The sequence below is a fragment of the Dendrobates tinctorius genome, unplaced genomic scaffold, assembly GCF_039654945.1.
Source record: "Dendrobates tinctorius isolate UK_male_01 unplaced genomic scaffold, ASM3965494v1 ptg000090l, whole genome shotgun sequence".
In the NCBI taxonomy this organism is placed as follows: Eukaryota; Metazoa; Chordata; class Amphibia; order Anura; family Dendrobatidae; genus Dendrobates; species Dendrobates tinctorius.
Genome location: NW_027361758.1, coordinates 2,038,365 through 2,055,998, shown reverse-complemented (window position 1 = coordinate 2,055,998; position 17,634 = coordinate 2,038,365). Strand labels below are relative to the sequence as shown.

The window sequence follows — 17,634 nt, the reverse complement described above, 5'->3', positions numbered from 1 at the left end:
TAATTCATTTCATAAATAAAAAAAAATAAAAAAAGTTCCCCATACTTACCTCACAGCCGGCTCGCTTCCCAGCAGCGCCTCTGCTTTCAGCATCCTCCGGGACATGTCATCGCGCACGCCCGACATCTGACCCGGAAGTACAGCCGGAGGGAGCCGGAGCTGAGCAGCCGTCAAGGTGACGGCCGAGCACAGCTCCCGGCCCTGGCCTCATAGAATGTGACGCGGGCGGCTGTCTGCTGCCGGCGGCGTCACAGCACAGGGCATGGCCGGCACTGTACAGGTGCTGGGGGAGCGGCCCGGGGGGCATTTGCCTCTCTGACACCCGGCCCAGCCCGCCCCTGCCCCTGGGCCCCCAAAAAACCTTGGGCCCGGGGCGACCGCCCCATCCGCCCCTATTAAGATCCGCCATTGCCACAGTGCATACGCCATACTATTACCACAGTGCGTACACCATACTATTACCACAGTGTGTACACCATTCTGCTTCCACAGTGTTTACGCCATACTATTACCACAGTGCGTACGCCATACTACACCCTACATTTTGCTTCCACAGTGTGTACACCCTACTGCTACAGCCTGCTCTGCCCCAGAAAAAGAATCCCATGGAAACACAACAAAAACACATGCAGCAGAGGGCGTGGAAATAGTCTGACTCCGCCCACCCAACGCGCTGTTGTGGAAACTACAGGAGCACACTGCACGCACACATGATCATAACAAATGAAGGAGAGCTCGGTCACTGCGCCTGCGCACATCGAGCCCCGTGACCGGCCAAAACATCAATAGGAAAAGGCTTCCGAGTGTCAGCGAATGTCTGATTCACTGTTACCAGCAGCCCACGCGTGTTCACAGCAAACTTCTCAGTCATGTGGCCCATGCTGTGCCCGGAATCAGTGCCACCTGTATATCATGGCGTCAGCGGCCCCACAGCCTGCATGGCTTCCGTGTACTCTGTAGTGCGGAGCTGTGATCAGTAACTTTGTATTGTTGTGTGGTGCGGCTTCTCCCCTCGCAGCGCAATGCACGGCAGACTATCGGCCCTGTAAGAGAGGAGCCCCGCAGCACTTTACACCACTGCTCCATCACTAACATGGAGGCAAAGAGAGCGACAAGAAGAAGATTGGTGTGTACACCTGACTGTGAGAGGTGGGGGGGCTGTGTCAGTGGGATCACTGTTACTGTGCTGTGGGGGGGCTGTGTCAGTGGGATCACTGTTACTGTGCTGTAGGGGGGGGGGCTGTGTCAGTGGGATCACTGTTACTGTGCTGTAGGGGGCTGTGTCAGTGGGATCACTGTTACTGTGCTGTAGGGGGGGGCTGTGTCAGTGGGATCACTGTTACTGTGCTGTAGGGGGGGCTGTGTCAGTGGGATCACTGTTACTGTGCTGTAGGGGGCTGTGTCAGTGGGATCACTGTTACTGTGCTGTAGGGGGGGCTGTGTCAGTGGGATCACTGTTACTGTGCTGTAGGGGGGGCTGTGTCAGTGGGATCACTGTTACTGTGCTGTAGGGGGGGCTGTGTCAGTGGGATCACTGTTACTGTGCTGTGGGGGGGCTGTGTCAGTGGGATCACTGTTACTGTGCTGTGGGGGGGCTGTGTCAGTGGGATCACTGTTACTGTGCTGTGGGGGGGCTGTGTCAGTGGGATCACTGTTCCTGTGCTGTGGGGGGTCTGTGTCAGTGGGATCACTGTTCCTGTGCTGTGGGGGGGCTGTGTCAGTGGGATCACTGTTCCTGTGCTATAGGGGGGAGCTGTGTCAGTGCGCTCACTGTTGCTGTGCTATAGGGGGGAGCTGTGTCAGTGCGCTCACTGTTGCTGTGCTATAGGGGGGAGCTGTGTCAGTGCGCTCACTGTTGCTGTGCTATAGGGGGGAGCTGTGTCAGTGCGCTCACTGTTGCTGTGCTATAGGGGGGAGCTGTGTCAGTGCGCTCACTGTTGCTGTGCTATAGGGGGGAGCTGTGTCAGTGCGCTCACTGTTGCTGTGCTATAGGGGGGAGCTGTGTCAGTGCGCTCACTGTTGCTGTGCTATAGGAGTGCGCTGTGTTAGTGCGCTCACTGTTGCTGTGCTATGGAGGGGGCGCTGTGTCAGTGTGCTCACTGCTGTGCTATGGGGGGGCTGTGTCAGTGTGCTCACTGTTGCTGGGCTATGGGGGGGCTGTGTCAGTGGTATTACTGTTGCTGTGGGGGGGCAGTGTCAGTGTGCTCACTGTTACTGTGCTGTGGGGGGGCAGTGTCAGTGGGGTCACTGTTACTGTGCTGTGGGGGGCTGTGTCAGTGGGGTCACTGTTGGGGCTGTGTCAGTGGTGTCTCTGTTGCTGTGAGGGGCTGTCAGTGTGCCGCTGCCCTTTGTGAGTGGTCTCTGCTGGCAGCGCGCATGGCTTTGTTATGGTCTGTGCCGTGACTGTGCAGCTCTGTGTTTTGTCCTCTTCTGGCGGCTGAGGCACCAGCTGCTGTCCGCTCCCCCTGGAGACTGGCCTGGGCGCACAATGCTCCGCGCTCCAGCAGGCTCACATTACAGCGCGGCCCTTCGTCCTTGTTTATCTCCCCTCCAGCCGCACGTGGCGTGTAAGGCTGTGTGCCCACGATGCGATTTTTAAGCGTTTTTGCCGCGATTTTTGGCATGAAAACGCTGCGAAAACGTTTAAAAATCGTGTACAGAACGCCCCCCATGCATTCCTATGGCATTCCGCACATGCTGTGCTAATGCTGCGCTTTTTTCCGAGGCGGAATCGCATCGCGGAAAACATCGCAGCATGCTCATTCTTTTGTGCGGAATCGCAAAGAATTGCCACGATTCCGCACCCATAGGAATGCATGAGAATCGCTTACTTCCCGCATGTGGCTATGCCCACCATGCGCGAAGTTAGGCGTCTCATGTGCGGTTGGTACCCACGGTGTGGAGGAGAGGAGACTGTCCTCCAGGCCCTGGGTACCATACCCCTGTAAAAAAAAAAGAATAAAAATCGGGGTATATTTACCTTCCGATGTCCCGCGCTGCATTCCCGGCCTAAGCGTTCCCAGTAATGCCTTGCGGCAAGGTCCTGTGATGACGTGGTCTCGTGAGATCGCTATAGCAACGGGAGACCAACGTCATCACAGGTCTTGCAAGGCATTACTGGGAACGCTTAGGCCGGGAATGCAGCGCGGGACATCGGAAGGTAAATATACCCTGATTTTTTTTTTTCAATTATTTTTTTATCATTCTATCTTTTACTATTGATGCCGCATAGGCGGCCTCAATAGTAAAAAGCTGGTCACACTTGTCAAACACTATGTTTGACGAGTGTGACCAACCTGTCAATCACTTTCCAAGCGATGCTTCAAATCGCTTGGAAAGTGCTTGAATATCGCACGCGAAAATCGCGGCAAAATCGCGAACATAATCGCGATGGAATCGCGCGGAAAAACAGCGCGATTACGGGGAAGGAGTCCGGTTTTCAGTGTCCGGATTAAAACTACGTGGGCACATAGCCTAAATGTCCTGCGTGCATTACGTAACCCGCGCGGTGCCTGCTCATTGCTCCAAGCCGATGCACACGCTTACATCGGCCCCTCACTATACCATGCACTAGTGGGCTGCAATCCTATACAGTTTATGCTTCTCCATATCTCCCAGTATGCAGTGCTGACGTTAGAGTGGGTCACTTTTGTGTCTGAGCTCGTTCATGTCTGTTCTCCCCACAGAGGACCATTGGTCGGACACAGTACGCAGAGAACGATCTGTCTGACGTGGAGGACATGGTCAGCATCCGCGGCTTCAGCCTGGAGCAGAAGCTGAGCAGCAACAACTACCGAGGGGACTTTGTGCAGTACATGGACGGCAGAGGTAGTGATGGCTGACAGCCCGGACCCGGAGGACCGTTATGTGCCGCTCTTCACCTCAGCGCTGCCTGCACATGTCACATTGGAGCGGGTTTAAATCTCCCGCCAGAACTGTGAGGTGCAGAGACGCCGTGAGCGGCGCAGGGAGCTGAAGGGAGCCCGGCAGATGTGCGGCTGTACAGGGAGTGGCCGGGGGCTAGTGTCCCATATCACAAGTGCTCACTCACACTTGGGCTCTTAGGATGTGTGCACACTCTGCGGATTCTGCTGCGGATCAGCAGCAGATTTTGCCGCTGCAGTGTACAGTACCATTATTCTCTAAGGGAAATGGAAACCGCTGTGCAGACGCTGCAGAATTTTCCGCGCGGATTATCTGCGGTTTCTAAACCGCAGAAAGAATTGACATGTCAATTCTTTCTGCGGATTCCTATCTCCTCCATTGTGGAGATGGTGAACCTGCAGGGCCAAACCGCAGGATAATCCGCAGATAAACCGCAGGTCTTTTGACCTGCGGATTTGTCTGCGGATTTTGCAAAATCCGCGTGGATGAATTCGCAGCAGATTCCGCAGCGTGTGCAGGTACCCTCAGGCTATCTGCACTTGGTGTGGATTTTACTAAATCCGCAGGTCAGATGACCTGCATTTTTCCTGCGGATATACTGCCGTTTTTGTGCGGTTTTCCACCTGCGGATTTGTAGAATGGAGCAGGTGGAAAACTGCAGCAAAACCGCACAAAAGAAGTGACATGCTGCTTTTATTACGCGCGGAAAAATCCGCAGCATGTGCAGTGTTTTGTTTTTTTTTTGTTTTTTTTTTTTACATAGCCAGTAATGCGCAGCAGAATCCGTACTGTGTGCACAGAGCCTTATACTTCAGGGGCGCAGAGTTGCCGACCGTCTGCAAATTTCAGCACCGTCAGTAAAAATAGGGCACTTTTTTCCATGTCCGTAAAAAAAAATAAATGTGAGGTGTCTGTGATTTTTTTTTTTTTTTTAATGCTGAAGTATCTTGTACAGATAACTCTGACAATCATTTTCAGTGAATGCCGCTAATGACTTAATATCAGAATTATGTATGGTCAGCCCGTGGTTTTTTGATAAGCTGTCCAGGAACAAATTAAAATTGAAGTTGGCATCCCCGGGGTTTTTTAGTTTTAAATAATATTTTCCACAATTAAATTGATACAAATTATCATTTTGTGGCTGTATTCAGCCTGGCGTAGTCACGGAAAGTAATGTGTTATCCTGTAGAGAAAGTGTCCCATAGGCGTCCTGAGAGGTCACTGGTGTTTTATCACGGGTCTGCTGGGGGTCGGTGTGGTACTGTCACATCTCTAGTCACTGTGGACATTGTGCTGGGTCAGTGCCGTCTGTTATACACCGGGGCTCCGCAAGGACCAAAATACCACTTTCTTTGGCTGTGCGGGTAAGGCCTCTTTCACACTTCAGTCTTTTGACGCCAGATCCAATCCGTCAAAGTTTGAAAAAACTGATCCGTTGCAGATTGGCAAAAAACTGATGCATCGGATCCGTCGCAGCAGCCAGTGTATGAAACTTAAAGGAACAGAACTCGAGAGAGAGAAAATTTTCTGTGCCAGAACGGCTTTTGGGGTTAAATTATATGAATGGAAATTTTTCCGGGCATGCTCAGTTTAAGAAAACGGAATCCGTCACTGGATTCCGTTAGTGACGGATCCGCTGCCCGTAGGCGTCCATTATAACAGGTGACGGACGGCGACAGATCCGTCACCAGCTGTCTTTTCAACGCAGACAAAAAAAAGTTACTGTCTGTTGTATCCAGACGACGCACACTGAAATTCCAACGGATCCCTCAAATGACGGATGTAACGGACAGCCATCCGATGTAATCCGTCCCTAATGCAAGTCAGTGAGAAAAAACGGATCCATTTTTTTCAAAAAAGGGCGGATTTCGACTGAAGTCAAAAGACTGAAGTGTGAAAGAGGCCTAAGACATGATGGCATCATCCCACTAGATCACTCACCAGCTCGCCCTCTATAGTATTTCCATAGATCCCCTCACCCAAATGTGTCCAAGTCTCAGAACTAAATTTAAGGGGAACCTGTCACCAGAAAAACCGCTATTAAGCTGCAGATATGCGGTTAATCTGCAGGGTAATAGGGTTATTGACCTGCCCTCACTTATCCGAATGTTGCGGGGAGAAAATGAACTTTATTCTCCCTAGCAGCATTTGTGTTTCAGTCATGGGGGCGGCACTGGTTCGGGTTCAGACACCACTCTGCATATAGATAGCGGCGGCTGTAACTTTGTCCTTAGCTCTGACTGACAGCCGGCCTCAATGCAGAGCCAGTGTCAGTCAGGACCGGGAGCACAGTTACTGCCACTAGTGATGAGCGAGTATGCTCGGGTGATCTCCGAGTATTTTGGCGTGCTCGGAGATTTAGTTTGTGTCGCCACAGCTGCATGATTTGCGGCTGCTAGGCAGCCTGAATATATGTGGGGATTGCCTAACAAACAGATAATCCCGACATGTATTCAGGCTGTCTAGCAGCCGCAAATCATGCAGCTGCGGCGACACACACTAAATCTCCGATCACGCCAAAATACTCAAACACCAGAGCATGCTCAGAAATCTTGAGTAACGAGCATACTCACTCATCACTAAGTACCACTGCTCTCCATACACTGAGCGGTGACTGAACAGGCGCTGCTCCCATAACTGAAACCTGAATGCAGCATTCGGTTAAGTGCGAGCACCAGGCAGTTTAATACAGCTATTAATCTGCAGGTTAACCCCATATCTGCAGGTTAATAGCTTTTTTTCTGGTGACAGGTCTTCTTTAAGGGTGTTGTCCTGCTTTAAAGATTATTGCTCCACATGCTCAGAGATGGGGAAGGGGCTCCTCGACACTGTCACCACTGCTACAGTCTTTGTTGATCGGGTGCAGTGGTGACGTCATAGTGACAGCGCTGCAGCCAAATCGTTAAGCTCCCTTGCCATGCTGATGTACGATAAGTCACTGAACTCATTGATTGGCTTCATCATTGTAGATATGATCTCACCATGAACAAAGACCTGCAAGACTACGGAAAGACAGTGCTAAAGCTGGGCAGGGTGAAGTTCACATGACTCTGGTTTGGTGACCACAGACTGCCAATGTGACCCATAGACCAGGGTACTGGAAAACTTTTAGCTCAACTCTACTATGGAGTAATAATCTTTGTAATGGGACAAACCCTTTTATCTTTATTTTAACAGATGTTCTTAAGATCTATTCTCCTGCAGTTAGTCCAGAATTCCTCATAGGCCAGGATCACACATGCGAGAAACTTGGATGAATATCGCACCTTAATACCCGGCACTGTCGCCGACACTTGGGAGCGGAGCGTGCGACTGCATGTATTTCTATGCAACCCCACACTCCGCTCCCGAGTGCCGGCGGCAGTGCCGGGTATTAAGATGCGAGACTCGTCGGAGTTTCTCGCATGTGTGATCCCAGCCATAGACTGCACATCTCTGCTGTTCATAAAACGGCAGCTGATGGAGAAACGTGAGCAGACATGGGCAGGACTGTCACATGCTTCTCCATCTACTGCTATTCTGAGACCAAGAGATCAGAGCGTCCTGCGAGAATGGCTGCTCTGAACACAGCAGGAGAACATGAAATATTTATGTATTAGTAAGTGCCACAACATTTTGTATCCATCACCTTTCATAAAATATAAAGTAACAAACTCCTTTCATACACCCCGTTTTTTATGAGGAAAAATGACAAGGTATTTTTTAAGGCATTCTTTACAAGCCCCAAAAATGTACATGAAAACTCTGTTGAGGTGTTATTTATTCAAGTATGTTATCCATTTTGGGCTATGTCCATGCTTCAGAGTTTCCATTTAGGCTGGTTTCACATTTGCGTTAAAACAACGCTGCGCCCTGCGTCGTTAAGCCCCGCCCTGAGCCGGCTCCCTGCCCGCCCCATCCGGGATCACCGGGTAGCGCGCCGTCAAAAGTGCGCAGCACGCTACTTTCACACTGGCAGCGCATGATCTGCGCACCCTATGCTAAAGATAGGGTGCGCCGATCGCATGCGTGCAAATGCGAAAGTAGGCGGTGATCCCGGATGGGGCGGGCAGGGAGCCGGCTCGGGGCGGGGCTTAACGACGCAGGGCGCAGCGTTGTTTTAACGCAAATGTGAAACCAGCCTTATAGAGGAAATTGCAACATACTGTATACTATCACCTTCTGATGCGCCCCACTGACTTACGCTGGTTCCTATACTTGTAGTTTAAATAATAGTGCTGCTTATAGCTCATTCCTTCCCATGAAATCTGCTGGGACTGCAAATCATAGAACTAAATATTCACATTGCAACACGTGATTGCACTTTGCCCTAGAATAAAGGGGTTGCAGTGTTGGCTGGATCTGTTGCTCCTATTGAAGGGGAATTGTATTGCAGATTCATTAAAGACGTACTCCTCCCATGAAAGTTTTTATCATTATATTGCAGCCATCACATGATATAGCACTGTGTACTTACAATTGGTCATTTTTCTTTTCTAATCAGATAATTCTTCCCTTTTCTCTGCTCTATGTAGAAGCAGGAAATCTCTTGTCCATGCATTTATCATTACCCCGCTTCAAACCCTAACACAGCTGCTCCAGCCCTGCCATTGACTTTTCCAGTGACTTATGACTAGAGTTGTGCAAATTAGTTCGGATTCCCTATTATTCGGCAAGCTATAGCGCTTACCAAACAAGCTACAGCGGGAACTCAGATACATGGAGGGCACCGGCTGATTGGCGCTGCATGTGTCGCAGCTGTGTCACAGCACATGCATGGAGATCCCAACACACAGTTTTAAAGTTGAGCTATGCAGAATAAAGATATACAGGATCTGACCTAAAGTTTACAGTGAGATTTACCAGTGCTTTTTTTATTACAGATTTTACCTATGCATATGCTCAGAGAGAAGCCCTCAAAGTCCCCCTTCTCTTTCACACTAAGGATGGATTGGGTATTAAGTAAGTACATGTATTTTTTCATACCATTTATTCTTGTAATAGGATTTAGTAAACTAGTCCTCAGCTTTGGCACATTCAAAATTCAGCAAGGCATTTCATTTAATACCTTCATTATGAACATGTAAATCAGAGCCAGAAAGCATTTCTTACATCTTGACCTATTTGTGTAGTACATTCTAGTGATGGAACTGTAATTGACAGATGCTTTTATTCATGGCCAGGTTGGGAGCTCCTTAATATTTTAGGCTTTATGCACATTGCTATATGAAGGTTATTCTGAAGGCTAAATCCCATAATAGAAAAGTAATTTTTTTTTTTTAGACCTTTCCTTTTTGGATTTTCAAATATACAGCTTTTGGTACAGTTTTCCAAATAGTTCTGCAGGACAATTTTTTTTCTTATGTATATAAAGCCTAATTTTGTTTACCATTTTTGACTTCACAGAACATTAAAATGTAGAATACCACCTATTTAAAGTAGGGGGGCATATGTATGAATACCTAGACTTTCCAAACTCTGGACAGGATTAAAGCTCATTTTTTCTTTCTTCAGCAACCAGGCCATATGAATATAATTTCAACGTAAGATATTTCATGGTTGCCATACAAAAAAAATACTTGCAAATCTCTTATTCCCCCTTTAAAGTTATTCTCAGAGAATGATTTAAAAAAAAAAAAAATATGGCAGCTATCACATACTTCAAGCTGCAACCTATCCTAGGTCATTGTGGGCTAAGCATCACAAACACAACCGCATAATCTCCAACCTTACGTAGTGATGCCATAGCTGCTGCCAACAGTTGGCTGCCATCATTAATAGACATCTGGAAGTAATGGTGTATCCTATGGCAGAATTTAGAACAGTAGTACAGTGTGTGTAAAACAAGTAGATCAAACAGCTTTTGATGCATACTTTGACCCTATATGACCAAACACATACAGATAGCTCACTTCATTATATGTTCAGTATAAAATATATTCTGTTTCTGATTGTAGGATGCCAGAACATGATTTTACTGTCAGAGATGTGAAACTACTGGTGGGTAAGTTGGTACTTTTTGTTTATCCTGGTTGCCTTTAAAAGCTTTAATTATTGATTTAGATATGTGAAAAATTATCCTGCACCATGATATGCCTCACTTGCCTACACTGGATGTGTTAACGCTTGTGGAGACCAATGTGTTCAGCTTGTATATTATGAAAGTACTAAGGCGCATATTGCTGATGTGTCACCAGTACTTCTATTATTGATGACCTCCTGTATCCTCCTATGCAATCCCTGTCTCTTATTTATTTTGTGCTGGAGTATTTTACATTAAGCGGGCGTGGGTAGTCACCTGAACAGATTTGCTATAATTTACTCTAGAAAGTGGTGTAAAGGTACTGTCACACTAAGCGATATCGCTAGCAATATCGCTATAACTTGTGACGTTATAGTGATATTGCTAGCGATATCGCTGTGTGATACTTACCTACGACCCGCTCCCCCGCTGGTTATCGCTGATCGCGCGAGAACGTTCAGGACTGTTTCTCGTCGTCAGCTCCCTGCGGTGCTTCCTGTGGAGCCGGGCGGGAGGACGCAGGATTGCCTAGTGTGACAGGTAAGTAGCGACTCCCGTCCCCAGCGATGTCGCTGGTGAGATCTGCCTGTTTGGCAGCTCACTAGCGACCACTTAGCGATGTACCAGCGATCCTGACCGCGTCATATCGCTGGTCGGGATCGCTGGTGCATCGCTAAGTGTGACAGTACCTTAAATCGCTGCAGAAATCCACTACAGCCCCAAGCGTGTGTAGATTTCAGGTACTAGTACAAAGTAGCCTTAAAATTACACCAAATTCAGATGATTACTGCTGCCTGAACTAGGGGCAAGTGCTTACAGGTAATTAGTAAATAGGACACAGAACCTGTTATACGACAGAAAAATACAGGGATGTTAAAAGCTATAAACCTTTATTAATATGCTATTAAAATATATATATATATATATATATATATATATATATATATATATATATATATATATATATTTATTTATTTTAAAACATTATAGGAAAAAAATGAAATAAAGACTGACGGCCCTATTTGGAATAAATCCCACTAAAGTGCGTAATATAGCTGCGGGAAAAAGTCGTAGACACGAAACCAAAAATTAATACAGGGGGCTAGTAATAGAATCATTCGGGAGGCGGAGACAATAGGGTTGTATTCCCATATAAGAGGGGGTCTCCAGCACCAAAATTAGTGAAAAAAGATAAAACTCACATTTGTTAGGAAGGTTTTAAAATCATATTAATAAGCCACCATGACAGGCAAGGCTACCTTACGCCTTTTTAGTCCTATGACTAAGGGACATGTAATATCTGTCTGAAAGGCGTAAGGTAGCCTTGCCTGTCATGTTGGCTTATTAATATGATTTTAAAACCTTCCTAATAAATGTGAGTTTTATCTTTTTTCACTAATTTTGGTGCTGGAGACCCCCTCTTTTTTCCTTTGGATTTAGAGAGCCAGTTGAACCGCAATGGACATCTCCTGGCATCAGACCGCTTATGTACTATATGGACACTGATGTACGGTAGGCGGAATATTTTTTCCTCTTTTTTTTTTGCTATTTCCCATATGAGTCGTCCTGTAGACATCTGCCTCTATTAAGATCCTAATAAATCTCTATTCCCTGCCTTGCCACTGAGGTTGGCAGCCCTAAGGACGTTCCCTTAATAAAAAAAAACCTTGCTATAAGGCTGGCTTCACATTTGCGTTTTCGTGCAGTCTCCGCACATGTCAAATCGCCGCATGCAGACTCATCCGCATACAATGCATGTCCCTGCGTACCCAATGTTAAAGTTAGGTACTCAGGGAAACGCAGGATGCATACAGAAGTAGGCAGAGCTTCAGGGAGGAAGAAAGGAGGAAGTGGGCAGCCATCCTCAACCCTCCTGAACGCATATGTGAACCTAGCCTAAATTAGGCATAAATTGGAGCATATGCATAGAAAAGAGTCATGTCAAATTCAGAGCTTTGAAGATGTAGTTACTTAGCTTTCATTCCTGCTGCTCCTGCGCAGGTGTACTTCTCTGCCCTGATCAGGGCAGAGCGAAGTAATGCAGTGCGCATGCATCGGGTCTCTTTGACCTTTTCTGATGCATGCGCACTTCAGTACTTTGCTATCCTTCGACAGGGCAGAGAAGTACGCCTGCACAGGAGCGTGATGCCCAGGACAGCATGTGAATGACATGGGACGCGTCACCTGGGTGTAATGGAGTGTGAGACCTGGTGCTGTAGAAGATTCCAGAGCGGTGGCCAGATCTTTGATGTACATGTTGAAGAGCGTTGGACTTAGGGTGCAGCCTTGTCTGACTCCTCCGCTCTGCTGGAAATCAGCCGCTCGTCTACCGTTCACACTCTCGCTGCCACGGTTCTCAGTGTAGGAGCTTTTAATGACCTCTTAGCTCTTTCCTCCTATTCCGCTCTCCAGCAGTTTCAGTAACAGGCTCTGGGTGCCACACTGAGTCAATATCCTTTCTAAAATCCACAAAACAAGAGTTCATCTTCCCATGCTTTGTGTTGTAGACATGGCTCTGAATGAGGCTGTGCAGGGTATAGATGTGCTTGACTTTTGCTGAGGACGTTATTCTCGGTCAGGAAACTAAGGATCCTTTCGATCAAGATGCTGTTAAACAGTTTTCTCAGGTTGCTGCTAACACACATGCCTCTAGTTGCCCGGGTCGTACATGTTCCCACTCTTGTGAATGAGTGTGATGTGGTGTTGGTTCCAGGTATGAGGTAAGTAGCCAGCACTCATCACAATATTGAACAGTTTAACCACTGCTGCCTGTATTTCCGGTGGGCTGTATTTCAGCATTTCTCATGGGATTTCATCCAGGCCACTGGCTTTTCTACACTTTATGGAAGAGGTTCTCTCTATAACCTCTAACGTAATTGGTGTATCCATTGGGTTTTGAAAGTGTTTGACTTTTTTCTCCATTGCTTTTAGTTTTTCTGTTCTCGGTTTAGTTCTTCCTACTGAATGTCTTTTGTAGTACTGAAGCCAGATATTGCTATTTTGGATGTGGATGTTGTTTTTCTTGCTTTCTGTGCCCATGTAGTTCCATAGTTCCCAGAAGGAGTTACCTTGGAGGGCGTCTTGGAGTTGGTTAAGTTTGGTGGAGATGTAACTCTGCTTCTTCCTCCTGAGGATGGTTGTGTATTGCCTGTGTATGGTGTCATAGGTATCCCTCAGACCCGGATGGTTGAGGTCTCTGTGTTTCTTGTTTGAGGCGCTTGTCAGGGTCTTCTGTACAGCTCTACATTCTCTGTCAAACCAACCATTTGTCTGTTTTTCTTTTTTTATAGTTGACTTTTTTAAGGTCGAACAATCTGGTCATGGTGTAGAATATATAATTGAGGTCTTTTGTAGCTTGGTTCACTCCTTCTGGGTTAGGCTTGTACTCATAGTTGTAGTACAGTGGCTACAGAAAGTATTCAGACCCCTTTAAATTTTTCACTCTTAGTTTCATTGCAGCCATTTGGTAAATTAAAAAGTTATTTTTTTTCTCATTAATGTACACTGTCTGCACCCCATCTTGACTGAAATAAACAGAAATGTAGAACTTTTTGCAAATTTATTAAAAAAGAAAAACTGAAATATCACATGGTCAAAAGTATTCAGACCCTTTGCTCAGACACTCATATTTAAGTTACATGCTGTCCTTTTCCTTGTGTTACTCCTTGAGATAGTTCTACTCCTTCATTGGAGTCCAGCTGTGTTTAATTAAACTGATAGGACTTGATTTGGAAAGGCACACACCTGTCTGTATAAGACCTCACAGCTCACAGTGCATGTCAGACCAAATGAGAATCATGAGGTCAAAGGAACGGGCCAAGGAGCTCAGAGACAGAATTGTGACAAGGCACAGATCTGGCCTTGTCTTGTGTGGTAGATTCCTGCTTCTATGGATCTGGTACTTAGTGCTTGCTTTTGTGCCGCTATGATTAGTGCCTCTGTGCTGTCTAGGAGTGCAGCTTTCTCCAACCATTGGTAGTAGGATTTCTCTTTGTAAGCCACCGCTATTATCTGTCGATGATACATCCCATGCAGTGGCTTGTCTTGCCATGGCGCTTCACGTTCTGTTCTTCCTTCCAGAACTTTTTTTGTTGCTGCCTTAGTCTTTCTCTCAGCATCTCATCTTTTGATGCCATTTTTCTGATGTATTCATGCATAAGTCCTTGTTTCATCTGTGATGGTGGCTTGGATGTTTATCAAGCCTTGACCACCCTCCTTTCTGTTGGTATACAATCTTTGGGTGCTAGACTTAAGGTGGAGACCTCCATGCATTGTGACTAGCTTTCATGTCTTCACATCTGTAGCTTCCATCTCTTTTTTTTTTTTTTTGACCAGCACACTTAAGCCAGCAGGGTATCTGATAACTGGCAGGGCATATGTATTGATGGTGCGGATTTTATTCTTCCTATTGAGCTGACTCTTCAAGACCTGTCTTACCCTTTGATGGTATTTGGATGTTGCTGCTTTCCTTGCCTCCTCATCATGGTTACTGTATCCCTGTGGGACGCCTAGGTATTCGTATCATGTACTCTGTACATCTGCTATGTGCTCTGTTGGTAATTCCACTCCATCGGTCTTGACTACCTTGCCTCTCTTTATTACCAACTGGTTGAACTTCTCCAGTCCGAAGGACATCCCGATGTCTTTGCTGTAGATCCTTGTCAGGTGGATCAGTGAATTGATGTCTCATTTGTTTTTTGCATACAGCTTGATGTCATCCATGTAGAGGCTTCCACTCTTGAACTTATAGCCAGACTCTGTAATTGTCTGACTGAGGGGGTTCAAGCCTATGCAGAACAGCAATGGGGACAGTGCATCACCTTGGGATATGCCACATTTGATGGTCACTTGTGCTAGTTGTCTTGGGTTGACTTCCAATGTCTTTTTTTTAAATTTGTTTATTGAACTTCAGGATACAAAAAAAAAAAAAAAAAAAATGCACAGCATACAATTTTCTCATGTTAATAAACATTTCTACAGAGCATACATGTTTTCATCCATTATTGAAAATATAAAGCCAAGAAATTGCCCACTATTATTTTAAAAAAACAAGGTAGCATTGTACATAACCTTCCCAGTATGCGCAAAGAACAGTTGGCTATATTACATAAAGCATGTATATTGAACAAAACACATAAACCTTTTAACAGTCTTCGGATAAATTAATCTAATCAGAAATTCCTAAACTAAACTACGGCTACCACTACATCATTGTCTACTATTTTGCAACCTAGTATCCTACAGAATACTATCTCGTATGTGATGTCTCAACCTTGCAGAGTAAGATGAGAGGAGTTCCACCTCCCCCAGATCTTTTCAAATTTACCCGGGCATCCCCTATTTTGGTATAGGGTGCGCTCATACGGAACAATTGAATTCACCAATGCAATCCAAATTCTAAGGGAGGGGGATGAAGTTCCCATCCACCGTAATGCCAGTACCTTCTGTGCCATAAATAGTGTCTCACGCAGAAAGACCCCATCATATCGATCCCAGATCTCCTCATCCCATACCCCAAACAAGCAGACCAATGGCTCCAAAGGGACCGGGGCTTGTATTAGGGATGACAGTAATGATGTCACCTCTCCCCAGTAATGAAGGACAGTGGGACACTGCCATACCATATGAATAAAATCTGCGTCTGAAGAGTGGCACCGTAAGCATTCTGATGATTGGGAACGACCCATCTTAAAAAGTCGTGTCGGAGTCAAGTAAGACTGATTAATTATATATAATTGTATCATTCTGTTGTTAATAGATGGTGAGACTCCAATCAGAGATTCCAGAATCCCCTCCCACTCCTCGTCCTGCGTATTAGGGATGAGCCGTTCCCACTTTCTTTTGATAGAACTTATGGCAGATTCTGCTCCCGCTGACAGCATGTATGTGTATAACGAGGAGATGAGACCCTGAGGGCCCTGCGATTTAAGGATTCCTAACAAAGGTAAAGATGAAATAGTACGGCCTGCACCCTAAAGGTACTGTCACACTTAGCGATGTACCAGCGATCCTGACCAGCGATATGACGCGGTCAGGATCGCTGGTACATCGCTAAGTGGTCGCTAGTGAGCTGCCACACAGGCAGATCTCACTAGCGACATCGCTGGGGACGGGGGTCGCTACTTACCTGTCACACCAGGCGATCCTGCGTCCTCCCGTCCGGCTCCACGCGTCGCTCGTCGTCACAGCAGGAAGCGCCGCAGGAAGCTGACGACGAGAAACAGTCCTGGACGTTCTCGCGCGATCAGCGATAACTAGCGGGGGAGCGGGTTGTAGGTAAGTATCTCACACAGCGATATCGCTAGCAATATCGCTATAACGTCACAAGTTATAGCGATATTGCTAGCGATATCGCTTAGTGTGACAGTACCTTTACATCTCACATGCGATTGAAGAGCTGATCTCAGTTGTAAATAGCGGAAAAATTGGGATCTTGGGATATCATGCTCGAACCGTAATTGCTCAAAAGATTTCAAGGTCCCCTGATCATATAAGTCCCCCATCGAAGAGACGTCATGCTGAATCCAAAATTCAGTGGACGAGTGGTTTATCAATTCTGGAAAATAATCACTATTCCACAAGGGCATTTCAGCTATAAAATCTTGAAACCCAGTCACTTTCTTAATTTGCCTCCATGTTTATCGCGCCAAGCGAAGCAAGAGCAGCAGACGAGGGGCATTAGTTCTTTCTAACTCAAGGAAAACCAATGGGCAATCAGTCTGTGCAGCATGAAGCAAGTGACTTTCAGAGTTGGGAATGTAGCTACCCGGCATCCAGTTACATAGAGCTTTGGCCTGCCCAGCTAAATAATACAGGAAAATATTTGGTAGCTCCGCTCCACCTCTCTTTTTGGGTCTTTGTAAGGTGGCCAATTTAAGTTTGGGCCTAGTTTTCCCCCATATAAACAATGTGATCTGGGAGTTGAGATTCACAAAGAAAGATCTGGGCACCATCACAGCACTGTGCTGAAGGGAGTAGCTAAGCTTGGGAATTGATATCATTTTAATCAAGTTAATGCGTCCGGCTACAGACAACGGAAGCTTGCTCCAGGATGCAAATTTAACTTTAACTAATTCCAGCAGTGGGTGGATATTAAGCTGTAAATCAAACGCACTATCAGCGGATATATAGACACCCAGATATTTAAAATTGGATACAATAGACAGTGAGGAGAGAGCCTCTAGCTGCGGCATCGGGGCATGAGAAAGGGGTAACAGAGCAGACTTCTCCCAATTTATGTATTAGCCTGAATATTTGCTGAATCTGTCTATTAGGGCTATCACTTGCGGCAAAGTTTCTTCCGCTTCATCCATGAATACCACCATATCATCAGCATATAGACCTATAGTGTCCACCCGACCCGCTTACCTCAATTCCCTTAATGCCATGGGAAGATCTTATGCGTATTGCCAGTGCCTCAATTGCAAGAGCGAAGAGGGCATGGGAGAGAGGGCAGCCCTGACGAGTCCCCCTATGTAATGTAAAAGACTCGGATATAGAATTATTTACTATGATACGGGCTTTGGGTTTCATATACAATATTTTAATCCATTTTATAAATTTGTCACCAAAGCCATATTTTTGCAAGCACCCAGAGAGAAAAGGCCACTCAAGAGGGTCAAAAGCCTTGGCGGCATCTAATGACGCTAATGCCCATTTGTTGTTCGGTATTACGGAGCTATATTGGACTATTGACTGAACCCGTCTGATATTAATGGAAGTGCTCTTACCAGGCATGAAACCCGTTT

General features: G+C 46.3%; 1 protein-coding gene across 5 annotated transcripts in view; it reads left to right on the top strand.

Moving 5' to 3' along the window:
• The first annotated feature begins 764 nt into the window (after positions 1 to 764).
• Positions 765 to 17,634, top strand: part of KDM2B (lysine demethylase 2B) — a 289,300-nt gene continuing 272,430 nt past the window's right edge. For 2 of the 5 annotated variants that reach the window (XM_073585979.1, XM_073585978.1), the window contains exons 1-4: positions 766 to 1,126; positions 3,687 to 3,828; positions 8,748 to 8,826; positions 9,822 to 9,868. In XM_073585979.1, coding sequence (XP_073442080.1) covers positions 1,094 to 1,126; positions 3,687 to 3,828; positions 8,748 to 8,826; positions 9,822 to 9,868 — 301 coding nt within the window. In that variant the 5' untranslated portion in view covers positions 766 to 1,093. Of the gene's footprint in view, positions 1,127 to 3,686; positions 3,829 to 8,747; positions 8,827 to 9,821; positions 9,869 to 17,634 lie in introns of all 5 variants that reach the window. The other 3 variants (XM_073585982.1, XM_073585977.1, XM_073585980.1) reach the window with 3 other exon arrangements.